This window comes from Mastacembelus armatus, chromosome 23, assembly GCF_900324485.2.
Source record: "Mastacembelus armatus chromosome 23, fMasArm1.2, whole genome shotgun sequence".
Taxonomy (NCBI): Eukaryota; Metazoa; Chordata; class Actinopteri; order Synbranchiformes; family Mastacembelidae; genus Mastacembelus; species Mastacembelus armatus.
Window position 1 is genome coordinate 13,117,546 of NC_046655.1, and position 16,718 is coordinate 13,134,263.

At 40.4% G+C, this 16,718-nt stretch overlaps 2 protein-coding genes across 2 annotated transcripts in view; both read left to right on the plus strand.

Annotated features, from left to right (window-relative positions):
- Positions 1–4,865, plus strand: part of syt1a (synaptotagmin Ia) — a 62,967-nt gene extending 58,102 nt beyond the window's left edge. The window contains exons 8-9 of the mRNA XM_026326937.1: positions 2,231–2,364; positions 4,542–4,865. Of these exons, the coding sequence (XP_026182722.1) occupies positions 2,231–2,364; positions 4,542–4,748 (341 nt within the window). The 3' untranslated portion in view covers positions 4,749–4,865. The remainder of the gene's footprint in view (positions 1–2,230; positions 2,365–4,541) is intronic.
- A 4,646-nt stretch (positions 4,866–9,511) lies between these two features.
- Positions 9,512–16,011, plus strand: cyb5r3 (cytochrome b5 reductase 3). The gene is made up of 9 exons (XM_026326468.1): positions 9,512–9,643; positions 9,924–10,049; positions 10,196–10,268; positions 10,983–11,089; positions 11,178–11,307; positions 11,404–11,487; positions 12,479–12,564; positions 12,683–12,782; positions 14,645–16,011. The coding sequence occupies exons 1-9, from the start codon at positions 9,623–9,625 to the stop codon at positions 14,815–14,817; spliced, it is 900 nt and encodes a 299-aa protein (XP_026182253.1). The 5' UTR covers positions 9,512–9,622; the 3' UTR covers positions 14,818–16,011.
- The last annotated feature ends 707 nt before the right edge of the window (positions 16,012–16,718 follow it).

Here is a 16,718-nt window from a genome sequence, read left to right on the forward strand (position 1 = left end):
TCTCAGGAAGATTTATCTTACATAATCCCCTGTTGCACTGTGTTTATTCAGGCACGGTCACCAATATAAGAGGACACATGACACATAGAGAACATGTAGCAGTCACTGTTTTAATATACAGAGCTATTTGTAATGACACTTGTCACTAACATCCCAGCACTGCAGCTCCTCGCAGCAGGAAAGTAATAACGGACCCTCACTCCATTAGGAGCCTGCTGCATTTTCACTCATGTCTCTGTCATCTATGTACTTCACTGCTTTTCTCTCTCTTATTCAGTTTACCCTGAATGAGTACACCAGGCTTATCAGGTTCTTATCCCTCTAAATTGGATAAAACATTAAGGCAGCTGCACTTGTTTAGCATTTGCCATTGCTAGTTATCCTGCAGTCGTCCAACTGAAAGCTGATGTTTTTTAGAGCAGCCCACACATAAAAACACACGGACCATGATGACGACTTTATGTATATGGGATCTGGAGATAAATCCAGATTATCAGTGTAAGGGGTGTTTAAACAACTAATTATAAGCTCTGATTCAAAGTCTTGTTCATGCCGATGCACCGCTCTGAGGTTCAGTAGTCAGAAGGGGTATTGTTAGCCTCAGGAGAGCGACTACCTCATTAGCATCTCTAAGATTATTGTGGTTATTTGTTTTTGTCTTCCTCAAGAGGCATTTTGTCTTAAATGATAAATTACTCAAAGTGGTTTTCAGTCATTTTTTCCCCTCTAGCTTGTAAAGTCTGTAAAGTGACTGTAGGCTGAGATCTGAAATCATTAAGCGTCATTATGTGGTCTTTGCATGTGGAACCACAATTTTAACAATCTGCTTGACTTTTTTGACACTGCACACTATGCCCTCCTGGGTTTTATGTAGTAAATGATTTCATTTATATTAATTCATTTTTAATGAGCCAACTGTTTTTGCAGTTCTGAAGAGATGTCCTTATATTTTCTATAAAAGCGAAAGCAATCGACTCCATGGTTTTTTATATTACAGGAATAAAAAATAAGAGAGATGATAAAGTGAAAGTGCATAAATAAGGAGAGTAAAGCTGTGACAGTAAAGTTTACATTTGCAGTGATATCTTCACTGGTCCAGTCTGTAATATTCAGACACAGATGACAACTGAAACATAAACTGGGACGTGTGTCTTGGTCACCTAGTAATTTTCTGGCTTTCTAAATTAATAAGGACGAACCGACTGCAGCAGTAGATTGTATTTAGTGAATATAAAGGGACTGGATAAGAGGAGCACATATTCTTTGAACCATTGTAATTATTTAATTCTCACTTATCTTTTGGATCCTTTTTATATGTCGCTCAAAATTACAGTGGAAGTTAATACATTCTTTAGCTGCCCGTATTTTAGACTCATTAGGATAACTTTAAATATGCACATTAACAGCCTCACCTAGTCCTTTATAATGAAACTAAAACATGTGGTATTTGTTTTCCAATCTGAAAAGGAAGTTGCCCAGTTTCCTTCAGCCCAAACCACGACGCTCCCTCGTCCAATTTAGACAATTGGAATAACATAAACAAATCAGGGGGAATAGTGTGACATTGTAAACGAAAGTGATGGGTGGTTTGCTGTTTAGACACACACTTTACCTGATTACCAGAGAATGGATGAGGACGGACGAAGTGGAACACTTGGGCACCACTTGAGATGGCTATGGACAGATGAAAATGAGGCTCTCGAAGGGGGAAGGTTAACTGAACGATGTAAACACACAGGACTCTCATGGCCCCGCTTTATAATCACTGCCAACCACTTGCTTTGCAGGTACTTATCGGTGTTGTTGGTACTATAGGTGGGAAGGTTTGTTTATATTAATTATCTTAATATAACTATTTAAATAAACAGTGAATCAAATGGCTATATGTTTGTAAAAGGGTGGCTTGTGACAAACACACAGAATTATTACCCGACTGCAGTTCGCCTCAGCTGGATGAAGCATTTTAGTGTCTTTCAGCTCTTTGTTCAGGTTTTATGGTCTGCAACTTTAATCTCTTGGCTCCCTCGTGCCGCAGGCCACAAAACGATCAGATAAAGATTTGAACTTCCCAGAGTCAGACGATAGACACAGTTAGTGACTAGCTGGTGAAGATCTTGGCCAATTTCAATTTTATAATGTTATAATAGGTTAAAAAGTTGCCCTGAAGTTGTAAAAATAATGGATTTCAGGTTTAACTTTTAAACCTCTTAAAACGTTTGTTTCCTTTCAGATCCATATGTTAAGATCCACCTGATGCAAAACGGCAAGAGGCTGAAGAAGAAGAAGACGACAATCAAGAAGAACACCCTGAACCCTTATTACAACGAGTCCTTTAGCTTTGAAGTCCCATTTGAACAGATCCAGGTACATTTTCATTCTCATTTGTCTGATTTTCTGACAGGTATGTATCTCAGTGCTCTAGGATATCTTATAGTGATCACCATGTTCATCATGATTTAGGTGAAAGCAAAGTCTGTGCAGTTACACAAACATCTTTATCTTGATCATTATAAAGGAAAATGCACAGAATGTGCCACAAAAGAACAGAACTGAACATTAAAATCTCTTCAGGCAAGACAGTAATCGAGTGAAATTGATTATGGCTCTTACAGCTCACAAATCACAGGTTTGGGTCGACGAGCCTCAGATGAAATTTAAACCGTGTTGATCCCAATCAACCCTGTCCAAATCAAGTCTTATTTAGTGCTGCTGAAACCAGCAGGTCGGCCACATTTACATTTCTTATTTCATCACCAAGAGCCAAGTTAATCATTAAATAATTATTAGTGCAACTGAGTGAATCATAAACTTGTCATTGATGAGGTGTATTGAAATGTCACATGAAAGTCGTGATAACATTATGCAAGTTAAAAACATACTTAAAGGACCTAATTTGGCTGTGACCAATCAGGCAAACTCTAACTAGGCTGCTTGAAGATGCTGTGGTAATGTTAAATTAATGCTCTGCTCATCATCACTGACGGCTCTTCAGGCCTCTGGCTGCATTTCAGCTGATGTAAATAAAGGCGTTTAGAGCCATGGGGATTTTTAATTACAGGATGTACACACAGTTTTACCTAAGGGAAACATATACAGTTCAATTTGTTAATTGATTTCTCATCTAACATTTACAGCAAATCATATAAACTAAATATTTGTCGTGTAGTCTGAGTGGGAATTACAAATAAAAAAAAATTAAACCTGTTTTGGTTCCAGTGTAAAAATGGCAATGGGTCCACGTCTTGGGAATAGACCCACATATTTTGGGAAATATGTTTTGCTTTGTTCCAGACAACTGTCATGTATATTAAGTCTGGAGCTGGAGCAGGGATTTACTCGCAGCTTTAGGAACATCTGGGTGACTGTGCAGCTTCCTGGAGTCTTTTCGTAACAGTGAGATTGTCTGGGTTTGCTCTATTAACCTGTGTCACAACCACAGACTCTGCACAGATAAACTGTTGTAGACGACATGAGATCGGTATAGATCATTTTCCGTTGCCTCTGAAATAAAGTGAATAATTGTATTTCCTGAAAAGCTGAACTTTCCATTTTAAGAAATGATGATTATCGGTAAATCGTTTACAGCAAGGACAATAGAAGCGACACAGCCATACTGCTTAGAGTCTGCTAATATCCAGTGAATAGGCTTTTTTCAATAAGCGTTTTGAAGGTGATCAGTCCCTTTAAAAAGCAACTAACCCCAAGTGGTCATCTGGGAACCTTAGCCACTATTTTATTACATGGGATATTAGGCATGCTCTTTGAGAACAGCAGCTCTGCACTCATGCAGATGGCTGTAGCCCCGTCTCAGTGAGCCAGTAGATCGAAACTTAATCAGGCCTCTTTGTGCGCTCATTCATATTCTCTGCCAGAGATTGACGCCCAGGTCACTCCTCTTTGCGGTGTCCCTTTGAATAAACACATGCTGAGGCTGAGCCTTAGACCTCTGACTAATCAAGCATTCTGCCGTGTTTGGCTCTGGAAATAACTGAGGCTTGGCCTGGAATGTCACTTACTGTTAATCAGCATCAACGTGTGAAGAGCACGTCTCTCTGGACTACTGTGCTATTTCAGATAGCTTAATACACCAATGCATGCGCTTCCTACTGTATAATTTGGGTTTCAGTGTGGATTGTAGTTTAAATATGATACTAGAGAGAGAAGAACTGCATCATTAGCAGAGCAGAGTTCACATGACAGGAGGAGACCGACACTTGGAGAATCTTCATATTGAAAGAAATGCAGAATTAGATCGGTGACATATTATAGCAGAAAAAACAGTAATGATTCTGAGGCTAATATGTCTGAGGGTTGTGTGATAGAAAGAAGCAGACAACAAGCTTTAAATTTCAGCATTTGAATAGGTAAAAAATAAAATTTAAAAAAAGTTAGTCAAACAGTAACCGAACATGAAAAAAATGTAAATCTACAGTTTCGTCACAGCAAATGTGGTTTTGAGATGAAAATGAACCTCCTTTATACTGACGACACCTCGATCTACTTCTGTGCCTCCCTCCTTTCCCTCTCCTCCCTGTCTATAGAAAGTGCAAATTGTTATAACTGTTCTGGACTATGACAAGATCGGCAAGAACGATGCCATCGGCAAAGTCTTTGTGGGCCTCAACAGCTCAGGGACGGAGCTGCGCCACTGGTCCGACATGCTGGCCAACCCCAGGAGACCCATTGCTCAGTGGCACGTGCTGAAGCCCGAGGAGGAGGTGGACGCTCAGCTCTCCGTCAAGAAATAGACAGGGCCCTTTCAGCACCTGCCTTGTAGTACTCTTTAGCCAGTATGTGTAAATACCTCAGTGATAAATGGGTCCATCCACATAATCCCACGTTTCAGCCTGTCCCAGCTTTACTGCTCCTAATTTGACAAACAATCCTAATTGTTCAAACGTTCTGCATCATTTCATCATCTGCTTTTTTCTATCAGGTTCCTTTTTTCCTCACTCTCTTTTTGTGTTCCTCACTAAGTCAGCAGTTTTTGTTTTACATCTTCAAGCCCTTATCCGCCCCGACCAAATGCCCCCTTCTTTTAAGCAATATGATCTGTATAGATAGAGCATGACTGAAAGAATTTATTGTACCACATTTGTATATATAAGTATGCAGATAAAAATGATTTCTAGTTTATGTGTTTGTATGTTGTTACCCGTTTCCTAATCTGTGTATATCTTGATGTTTTTAATAAGATGTTCTATTTTAAATTATGTAAATGCAGATATAGAGGAAAGCCAATATTATATATCCCAGGATTTAAAAATTCTACCTTATTACCTTATTGCATTCCAGAAAAAAACTATTCCAACCTGCAAGACTCTAGTGGAAATACAGTATATTCACATTGTAAAGGACGATGTCTGGCTTTAAGTTCAGCAAAGGATTATCACAGAAAAGACCAACAGATCAATATAAATAGGTACACGACTCCAAAATACAAGGCCATTAACTACTATGGTTCTGGTAGAAAATATGCTGCTGGAAATTATACAAGCACATGATTTCTTATGACTTTTTGTACTTGTTTCTCAATCAGAGGACCTGTGTGTTTCGCTTGATGCACACTGTTACCAGAAACAGTAGTCGGTACAAACCAGTTAGCATTTCTTTCTCCATATATTTGGCAGTTTCTTCTAGGTCCTCATTTTAAAGGCCACCGTTGACTTCTACTGGCTCGTTTTCTTTTCTTAATGTGGAAAATCTTGCCTCCAAAAGAAAAGGATCATTTGTTTAACCCTTCAAAAACACACTCTGTGTGAAAAAAGCACCAAGCTGTAGCCATTGTGTCCTTAAGCTCGTTTAACGATATTTTGTTAACTGCTTACTTTGAACAGCCTTGTGGTTGTTGGACGTACATCTCCTTTAGGCTGGGGTCCGATCTCCGAGAGGGAGTAAAAAAAGTTGTGACTGGTTTTATGAGGACTATTTTTTAGAGCAATTCAGTGTCTTGACTATTTTTAGTAAATTGCATGATTTTTTTTTACAATCTTTACTAAAGGCTGGGATGGGGGGAGATCTACTGACACCAGGGGAGGCTCTTGTTGATATGATCCCCTTGCCTTCAATCAGGGGAGAGGGAGAAAATCAAGAGTAATGTTTAAACTTTGAGTCAATGTGATATTGACTGAGGTGAAGCAAGCTTCTTAACACTGCCATTTTCAGGGAGGTGACCTGTCTAGAGACCCTTTCTTCATGCACACTCCCACTTGCTAGTGGTTGTAGCTTCGGTTTATTGGGAACAATGTCTTTGGCTGCAATGGTGCCCTGAATCGCAATCTTTGCTTTGCGTTGCCTTCTTACAGTGACACTAGAGCTAGCCATGTTTTACTGCCAATTGTAACTTTTATGTGGCTGCTGTTTTGCACTGAATGTCTTTGAACTAGCTTGTTGACTTCTTAGAAACCATCGTTGGACAATTGCTGGCTGGCTATTTTTCAGGACACCTGCAGGGGGGCCCAAAAACCCTCCTGTTTGATCGGCCTAATTAAATAGAAGAAAGCAATGATGACAAATGAGCCAACAGCAGTTACATCAGTTTTGTTTTGTTGTTGGCACAGGACTACACCAAGAGGATGCGAAATAACCGTAAAAGTTAATGGTCTGCGTCGGCAGATTAGTCCATCATGTCCTTTACTACGGGTCCAATTAGGAAAGGAATAAGTTGTAATCCATGAAAACCATGAAGTCTCTTATCTCGGAGGAACCTCTTGCATATACTCGATGCTAGCTTCAGGAGGACTTTCTAAATGTTTTCAATGTTATTGTGTAGTTGATAGCACTATTATGAAAAAGCTATTTGTCATTCCATAGGAGTCTCTGAGGACTGCTTTGTGTATCACTGTGACTGCCGTGTGTGCTTAGAGATGTAGATTTATCAGTAGGTATCGAACCAGTTTGTTCTGTAGTGATGTTGTAGCGTTTAATGCCATTTTCCCTTCTACACGCAGAGAAAGAGAGCGAGCGCGCACATGTGGCGTCGTCTGGCTGCACGTGGCACAAACAGCGGAAAGGCGTTTTATCCGAGTGGGTCGCTTCACACAGCATTTTGTTGAGCACTGTGCAATACTTGTATGTTCATCCCATAGTGTTGACGTGGGTGGCGTTGCCTGAGAAAAACGATTTTAACCCTAGAGGATGATTCCAATCCAGAGAGATGTTTCTCCTTTCCGACGAAATGGTTAGGACACAGCACACGTAGATTCAGCTTATAGGTTGGAGCTTGACACCTGTCGACCTCTGTTTAGGGTTCTCTCCCTTTTCGCAGGTTCGTTTTCTCTTCTTGCACACAGTTCCAGCATCAGATGTTTCAGGGAGTATTAGTTAAATACCAAACAAGATTCTACGTCTAATTGTCCCCTTGCCAAAATGCCATGTAAATATTTACATAATTGTGTCAAAAATGTATATCTAGAATAAATATAGAGTGACATGAATATGATTATTCAGACGCAAATATTCTATCATCCATATATTATATCTCATCATCCTTATGTCGTTACAGTTTCTTTTTGTTTAACTACCCTGTTAAGTCAAAAAAGCCCTTTTATATTTGAAATGAAAACTGAATGTACAGTATGGGCTGTGTTGGTGTAGATTAACTTTGTGCTTAGATGTACTTTGCACTTTTTGTTGTTAAAAAAACAAAACAAAAAAAACCCTTTTAATTATTTTTTCCACTATTATGAATTTGTTTCACGACCCATTAGGGTAAAACCTCCCCTGCCTGATAGCATTCAAAAACCACTGAAATATGCTTTAAAACAGATGCATTCCCAGTCCCTTTTCCACCTGACAGACTTTTTTATTTGACATTATTACAGATGTAGATTCATGAAGTACAGCTTCAGATTTAAATAGAAAAAAATGGATTAAAGTACATGGTAACGGCTCTGAGCAATTCAATATGAATACTAACGCAGAAAGGTTATACTAGCAGATTTATCTGATCAAAGCTAAAAGAAAATAACACTAATAATAATAATAATATATTACTGGATGTGTAAATGTATCAGGGAATTCAGTAATGGGCAGCATTGCAGAACCCATCGGATTGTGAGGCGTGTGAAGAAAAACCACAAAGCAAAAGCCATTACCTGCACTGCAACGCAATGCTCCTCTTATTACGATTTCCTACCAAAGTATGCATGCATAATCAAATGCCTAAATTCTTCTGTTGTAAAATACTTTATCAAGCTCTCTGTGTGACAAGGAACTCGAGATTCTCCCAGTGACACTGACAAAAAGCCACACTGACCTTTCAAAAACAAAGCTGTGTAAAGTATTAGAATCTGATGCTGTAGAAAGATCCTAGTTGCCTTTGTGTATATCAACTGCCTGCTTGAGTATTTTGTGTGTGGAAATTTTCTCTGTAATCTTGTAGAACTGTTTGGGGTGTTTTTTCCTGCCATATCGCTCGCGGTGACAGCGAGCCGCTGACAGTTATATTTGCTGTGTATACCTTCATTTTTGACGAGGTGTTTTACAGTTTTGTTTCACTTTGTGTAGTGATTCACTCTGTGGAGTTTTCTGACTGTTGTTATATAACTTCATATACACAAATGATCAATAAAAATGTTTTATTTCCTGTTGATATAGAAGCTCATCATGTCATATTTTCATTTATGACAGTTTCATCAAAGCGTCAATTTAAACTGCAGAAGATGCTGTCACTGCCTGTAATAGTGGCTTTAATAAGAAAAACAACCTGTTACTATTACTACAGTTTTAGTATTGATTGGCACCCGAGGTATGAATCACTGCTCCTGCACAAGACATGAATAAGAAAAGTTTCTGTGCTTTGCGTGACAAATTCTGAGTTTATTAATCATGTTTGCTTGGAAACACTTTGAATCTTCCACAGCAGCCTGTTGAAAAGGTCACTACTGCCATCTAATGGACAGAAAGGAGCACAGCACAGTGTATGAGCACAACAGTGGACAAAAAAACATGTTTTTCTACCCTGGGCACAGATTAATTTTTATTAGTGAATATTTATTTATTTGTCTACTAGAGTCTGAGAAGAGTGTACTGTCCATCAATGTAGGATGTGACCATGATAGTGAAGTTTATGATGCGAGCACTCAGGGGATGTAGATTCATAGATTAACTGTTACTCGATTTCTTTTTATAGTCAACGATTAATAAGTAGATAAATAGAAATTATATGTAGTTTGGTCTGACACACACATGTGGTGCCCATGGGTAATACGGTGTCTGTGGTGTGGTCTCTATGCTTAAGACTTTTATTTTGAGAAATGTAGCGTTTCGTTTGTGACAGAGTTTTATTCCGATAGCCACCGGAAATGACATCTGAACTTCCGCTTGGCAAAAAACTATTCGTTAGCAAACTAAATATTTCGTTTCAAAATATAACGAAGTTATTAAATGTGTATATACCACAAGTAACATATCGATAAATAAATATATTTATTTTATATCCGCGTTGTTTCGCGTTATATTTTCAAATCAACACAGTTGTTTCAAATCAAGGCTTTTATTTTCTCAAGCGGTGACCGGATGTACGCCCCGCGCTCTGTCGTCGCACGGAGTTGCAGTAAATTTGTTTGGTGCTGTTTTCTGCGCTAATTGAGGATCCTACAGTTGCTTGAACCGACTAAATATGCTGTCCTACATCCTCGGTGTAAGTATACGACAATGAAAAGTAGTTAGACGTATTTTACTTTATGTTTTTTAAGCTAATATCCTAGCGTCAGCTAAAGCTAATCCCTGCTAGCCCAGTTTTGCAGCCCGGGGTCTCCTGGCAGCTTGGCCGAGCCCGCAGGAATCTCCATGACTCATTTCTCCTCTTTTGGTTTAAAGTAGAAAGGGTTGAGCTAGACAACGCCCCACAGAGGGTAGCTAATTGTTAATGCTAGCTGCTGGGTCTGAGTCATTGTGCAACTCTGGACCTTCTCTTGCAGCTGATCCGGAGCAGCTTGGACGGCATCATCAACCTCATCTTCAGGCTTTTCTTCTCGAAGAGGCGACCTGCCATCACCTTACAGGACCCTAGCATCAAGTATGCTCTGCGGCTCATAGACAAACAGGTAACTGGAGACATAAACTGACTCTTTGCTGCAGATTATCTGCATATTCATGTTTACAAACGCAGCTTATGCGTTCACGGATCACTGCTGCTCTGTGTTATTTTTGGTTTTCTCTCTGAGAACCTGTTATTTTGATGTTCGTTTAGATTATCAGCCACGACACAAGGAGGTTCCGCTTTGCACTGCCTTCCCCTGATCACGTCCTCGGCCTCCCAGTTGGTTAGTATGAGCCCCACCATTTTAATGCACCACTGGCCACAGTCTCAGTGAAAATGACTGGTGTTTAATCTTGGTTCTAGAATGTGCCATTTCCTCAAAATACAGCAACACACATGCATGTACAGCATAGAAACAAAGAGACAAAACAGTGGCAGACAATTCAGGCCTGTAACAAACTTTTTATGCTCTATTCTGTGTATTTTCTGACGTTCTTCTGCTTTTGCTGCTTCCAATTTCTTAAATATGTAAACTGAACGTCTTCTGGATTGATGGTCAAATGCATTTCAGAGATATGACTGGACAATCAGTAATTATTAGTTGCAGGCCTTAAAACAAACGAGCAAAGATGAACCCTAACCCTTCACTGTTTTAAATTAAATACAGTTTTAAATGGACAACATTATGTTTTCCAGTCTGCACACATGACCCATTAAACAACGTGACAACATGTTTTTTTAAAACTCAGAAGCTGAAGTGTCTCATGACCAAACACCCAGACTCTGCTCTGGCTCTGCAGGTGCTTCCTGAACAGTGACAGACCAGAGGAGTTGCAGATGAATTTTCTGTCAGTTGGCTTCTTGTTGCAGCTCATATCTGCACAGATCGTTGTCTGTGTAAATGTGCGTCATGCTGTTACAGGCATGTCTGATATGAAGCTGCTGACGTTAAATGTGAACCGAGACCCTCAGTAGTTCACGTGTTGTTATTTTCCAGGGCAGCACATCTATCTGTCTGCAAAAGTCAATGGGACTCTGGTCGTCCGTCCGTACACTCCAGTGTCCAGTGATGACGACAAAGGATATGTGGACTTGGTGGTGAAGGTACAGCACTAAGGAAAATAGTTTCTGCTTGTATATATGAGTGTCATTTTATTTTCTAAGCCATTTCTTTGCCTTGTCATGTCGACAGATTTACTTTAAGGATGTTAATCCCAAATTCCCTGAGGGGGGGAAGATGAGTCAGTACCTGGAGAGCCTCAGGATCAATGACGTTATTGACTTTAGGGGACCCAGCGGTCTTCTTGTTTACAAGGGCAAAGGTGAGCACCACAGCGTGACGCTGTAATATGATGCATGAAGAGCAGCCAGAGATTGAGCTCGATCAGCCTGATGATGATCTCACTTTCCTTCCACAGGTGTTTTTGCCATTCAGCCGGACAAGAAGTCTCCAGCTGTGACCAAGACGGCCAAACATGTGGGCATGATTGCTGGAGGGACAGGTGAGGGACATTTTCAGTCCGAACCAGTTTTCCACTGCCAGAAAACAATGTAGCTGAGGTGGTTGGTATCAATTTATGTTTCTCAAAGTCACATCTTATGTTTTCTCAACCGTGTGTGACACAGAAAAGCAGAAGGTTTTTACATTTGAGAACCTGAAACTGGCCAATGTTTAGTTTTTCTGCTCAACAACCCAAACCACAGCAGTCACTTCATTATTAAAACGGTTGCTCTCTATTTCAGTCGACTAACGAATTGACCAATCAACTGAGACTGATAAGGGCAGCAAATGCTCACAGGAAGAGAAGCTGTAACTAAGAATAGTTGGCGATTATACTCATCACTTTAATCACTAATTAATTCACTGACAAATGTTTTTAGCTCCGATGTTAATGAGAAATTTGCTCCTGTGTAATTTTATGCTCAGACTGGAGAGAATCCAAATGATGTTTTATAATCTGGAACAACAGTTAATAGAGAAACAGCCTCTGGTGGTGATGATGATGGTGATGATGATGATGCTGACACTGACCAGTACAGTTCTTTGGCACCAAACTGGGAAAACTGGATATTTATGAATGTGGCTTTGTTCTTGTTAAAAGGAACTAACCTGACACCACATAGTTGTCTGTGAAATATCATTTTAATATTTACAGAAATGTATTGATGTGTAATATTAGTAATAATGAATAACAGGAATAACTTTATTTCCATAGCACTTTTCAATACCGTGTTACAAAACAGATCATTAAATAAATAGTGGTAGTAGATTTTAAACATAGTTGCACTAAAAAAAGTAAAAACATAAAGTTATTCAGTAGGATGCAGTTATATAGGAGCATGTTTTTATAAAAGGCAAACTGATCAGACAGTCGACAGGAACAAAGTCTGTCTGAATGTATGACGTTAAAGAGCACATATATTTTTGACCACGTATTGTTCATACAGTATAATGAAGGTGTTTTAGGTCTGACTTGAGTCTCTCTGTTGCAGGGATCACGCCCATGTTGCAGCTGATCTCAGCGGTGATGAAGGATCCTCAGGACCAAACCGTGTGTCACCTGCTGTTTGCCAACCAGGTGAGTTTAATTCCACACCGCCGCTGTGTTTATTTGCTCTCGGATAGAGCAGGGGAAGGTGGGACCCAGGTTACAGGAGGTTGATTCATGACTCATATCTTTGGTGACGTGTTCGCAGATGGAGAAAGACATCCTGCTGCGCCCAGAGCTGGAAGAGATTCAAGTCAACAACCCGGACCGGTTCAAGCTGTGGTTCACCCTGGACAGGGCACCGCAGGGTGAGTTCCGCTCATGGCTGTATATTTATTCATCTTTTGGTCTGTCAGTGTCAGAAAACAGCCTAAAATTCATGTAGAGCCTAAAGTGACGTCTTCAAACAGTTTATTAACCCAAAACCCTCAAAAATTCACTTTTTAAAGCAAAGAACTGACAGAGGTTCAGATGTGAGAAGCTGGAACTAGGAAATTTTGGCTCTGTGCACTAAACATGGCTTAAACCATCAACATCCAATATGACTGTTGATCGATGAATTGATTGTTTGGTTCAGCTCTGCCTGTTGTTTCTGTGTTTTGGAGAAAATGAGGAGGAAATAGCTGCTAGAGTTTTACTGACACTGTCGGATGTGAGGCTGGTGTCACTTAAGATCATGTGGTCACAGATCAGGCCTGAAGATGGTTTGTGCAGAATCATGAGGTCATTACACTTTTTCCGTTTCTGGGTTGTAGATAAAGTCTAGTGCAGTCACATGATCGGCCATTTTCAAACCATCCAGACAGAGGGTGTGTTTATAGATCTGGAAAAAAATTGGAAGTTATTTTGATTATCGATAGGTTTTTTTTTTCTTTTTTAGCAAATTAATAAATATTCTTAGTTTTGTAATTTTTTTTGTTTATGTAGTAAATTTAATATCATTGGGTTGTTGATTTAAAAGAACCCACTTTCAGCTTCATAAAGGCCTGATACCCAAACCACAAAAAATAATCTACTGATTATATCAATAATGAAAGTAGTTTTTAGTTTCAGCTGTAGTGCTGCACTCAGTTGTCAGTTTATTAGGTACACCAGGCTAAGAAAGCTAATTATAATCCAGGAGCTGTGCAGTAAATCATCCTCCATGAAGGTGGTTGTGTTCAAACTGCTTCAGTGCTGCTGATTTAGGATCATGGGGGGATAACATGCAGCTCAGTGACAGACTGCAGCCTCCAGCATGAGCTGCACTTTGAATAAACACTGAACATCATCACCTCCGTGAAGGAGTTTTTGCTGCAAAGGTTGAAGATCAGGTTCTTTATTTAAAACAGAAAGTCAACTAAAGCTGCTGTGTTTAAAATGTGATTTAAGTAATAATATGCAGGAGTTATCAGTAAAAGCACACAATTTCTTTTTATAGTGTTTTATTCATATTTTCAATTGTCATATGCTGTGATCCATGAATGTGTAGTCAGATACTTTATAATTAAAACTGCAAAATGTACCAGTGCTAAATAAATTCATCAGACTACCAGTCAGTGGAAAGTTGGTGCCTCAGACTAACAGTGTTGGTCAAACTGCTAAAAACATTTTCATGTTTCTGTAAGTTGATCCACGAGTGTTCAAGCTCTCTGGTCTCGGTGCTGTTTCTAGTTGTAAAATATAGTTGTTGTAATTCATTCATTTTGGAATTTATCAAGAAAGGCAGAACATTTTCAGTTGTTGTAGTTTAATATATGACGTGCAATTTTTAAACAAGTTTTTTGACAGATTCCTAAAATATTTGCATTTTCAATTTTAGGACTGGTGGTCTTAATAAATTTAAGCACTCTTAAAAGTACTGCATCATATATTATATCATATTTTTTGCATGTACAAACTCTTAATCTGAAAGTTCATCACTAACAGGTCATTAAAAAGTTACAGTACTTCTCTCTGAGGAGTTTTACATAGTGTGAAGTAGCAGAAAATGAAAATACTTAAATTAAAATTGTAATACTTAGATCTCACCACCAGGTGTCAGTGTTTGGCCTTTGGCAGTGACACACATTGTTCTGACCAGTAGGTGTCACTGGTGTTCACTGTTACAGTAACACCAGGTGAGGCTGACCTGAGGGAAAGTCTGACCCTGACCTTGTGTTTGACCTTTGGTGCCTGCTGTGTGTTTCAGACTGGGAGTACAGCCAGGGCTTCATCAGTGAGGACATGGTGAGGGAGCACCTGCCGCCTCCCAGCGACGACACCCTCATCCTGATGTGTGGACCGCCGCCCATGATCCAGTTCGCGTGCAACCCCAACCTGGACAAAGTCGGCCACTCTGACAGCCGCAGGTTCACCTTCTAGACGTCCGTCCACGCCGAGGAATCGAGGTTTGGGAATTTAAGGGTGACTGATTATCTCTACCCAGAAGCATTAAAGCACTCGTATTAGTCACGGGGGGTTTGCACTATGTTTGCTGTATTTATGCCACAGAATGGACCAATGTATTTCAGTGTCAGGGAGGGAGGAGCAGGCTGAGTGTTGGAGCCCGTTCAGGGGTTAAAGGGCATGTGCAGTTGTTTCAGGTGGGAGCAGGAAAACTGATGATGGCTTGAAGCTGTGGCCTGATTTGGTCTGAGTGCCTTAATGCTTGCTAAGCTTTTGTTATGCACAGTTAAAGAGACCACTTGCTAAGTTTATACAGAGCTGTGTTAGCTGATCCATTATGGCTGTGGAGAAGGTCTGAGTTGTTTCTGCCATTTATCTGTGGTCTGTTTTGCTAGAACATGTTGGGATTGATGATGATGATGATGTGATTACTTGTGTTTGGATATGCAACTGAACTCATTATTGAATTTGCTGTAACTGGTCATTTTCTATGGTAACAGTATTTTCATACAGAGACTAAAACCAACAATGATGGTCTCCACTCACTGTTAAAGCTCTGTAACCTGATTGGCTTGTTAATAAATGACTAAACACACAGCACTGCTGCACAGTGACAGGTTTCTCCATTAACCAAGCTCAGACCTGAAGTGGACGGTTTGGTTAAATGCAGGTCTGAGCTTGGTTCATGGAGAAACCTGTCACTGTGCAGCAGTGCTGTGTGTCTCTGTTTTTACTCAGAAAAAAAAAAACCTGATCCAGGTTGTAGACTGAAGAGAATTAACTGAGACTAGATTCATTGCTGGCTTTGGTCTCTGTCGGGCAGGGGTGACTAGTCCTGGTCTGGAGAGCCCCTATCCTGCTGGTTTTCCAACTATTCTTCTTCTGGATCTCTGGACCAGGACTGGCCGCCCCTGCTGAACAGGGACTGTTGACATAGAAAGTCATCAGCCTTATTGTTGAAGATCAATACTAGTGACAATGAAGACAAATGCATTTGACTGATTTTCTTTATTAGCAAATATTCAAAAACACAGCACAGTATCACAATTGGTATGCAAGAAAACAAATTGGACCAATGCTAAAAACAATGACTTTGGTTCTGCCATTTCTTACAGGTCCACATTCAGGTACTGGACTGAGGGTTGAGCCAGACCTCTAAAGGCAGAAACCCCACAACCCAAACAGTCTCAGTGCCACTAGATACATGAGGACATGTTTTGGATCAGGTGAGAGGACTGACACCACTGTTGTTACTGTTTCAGGTGTGAGTCTACAGGCAGGAAGGAGCTGAGCTCAGGGTGAAGGCTGGACCAAGTGGGTCTGGCTCTGCTCAGCAGTTCACCTAGCAGACCCTCTTGAGCTCTTGGTGTTGTCTCGTCTGTTTAAGGGAGAGGTCCAGACAGACACTCTCCCTTAAAGGCATTTACTTTGTTGTTAAACGAGACAACATGATGCAGAACCAGACCCACTGGGTCCAGCCTTCACCCTGAGCTCAGCTCCTTCCTGCCTGTAGACTCACACCTGAAACGGTAACAATAGTGGTGTCAGTCCTCTCACCTGATCCAAAACATGTCCTCACCTATCTAGTGGCACCGAGACCGTTTGGGTTGTGGGGTTTCTGCCTTTAGAGGTCCGGCTCAACCCTCAGTCCAGCACCTGAATGGATTATTGTGTGTGATGCTCAACAGCAGCATCTGTCCAGAAAGTGTCCCGGGTCATACCTGGACTGTACTGTCTACTCTTCATAGGGGACCTGCTTTGTGCAGTACAAAGTAGTCCCCTACGTAGAGTGGACAGTACCAGGACACATCTGGGCAGATGTTGCTGTTGAGCATCACACACAATTTCCAGCCACACCTGGACAAATAAAACCCAAC

Coding starts and splice junctions, on each gene's coding strand:
- cyb5r3 (XM_026326468.1), top strand. CDS start 9,623: ATGCTGTCCTACATCCTCGGT. Junction 11,090..11,177: donor ATGTGGACTTGGTGGTGAAG/GTACAGCACTAA, acceptor TCATGTCGACAG/ATTTACTTTAAGGATGTTAA. Junction 11,308..11,403: donor TCTTGTTTACAAGGGCAAAG/GTGAGCACCACA, acceptor TTCCTTCCACAG/GTGTTTTTGCCATTCAGCCG.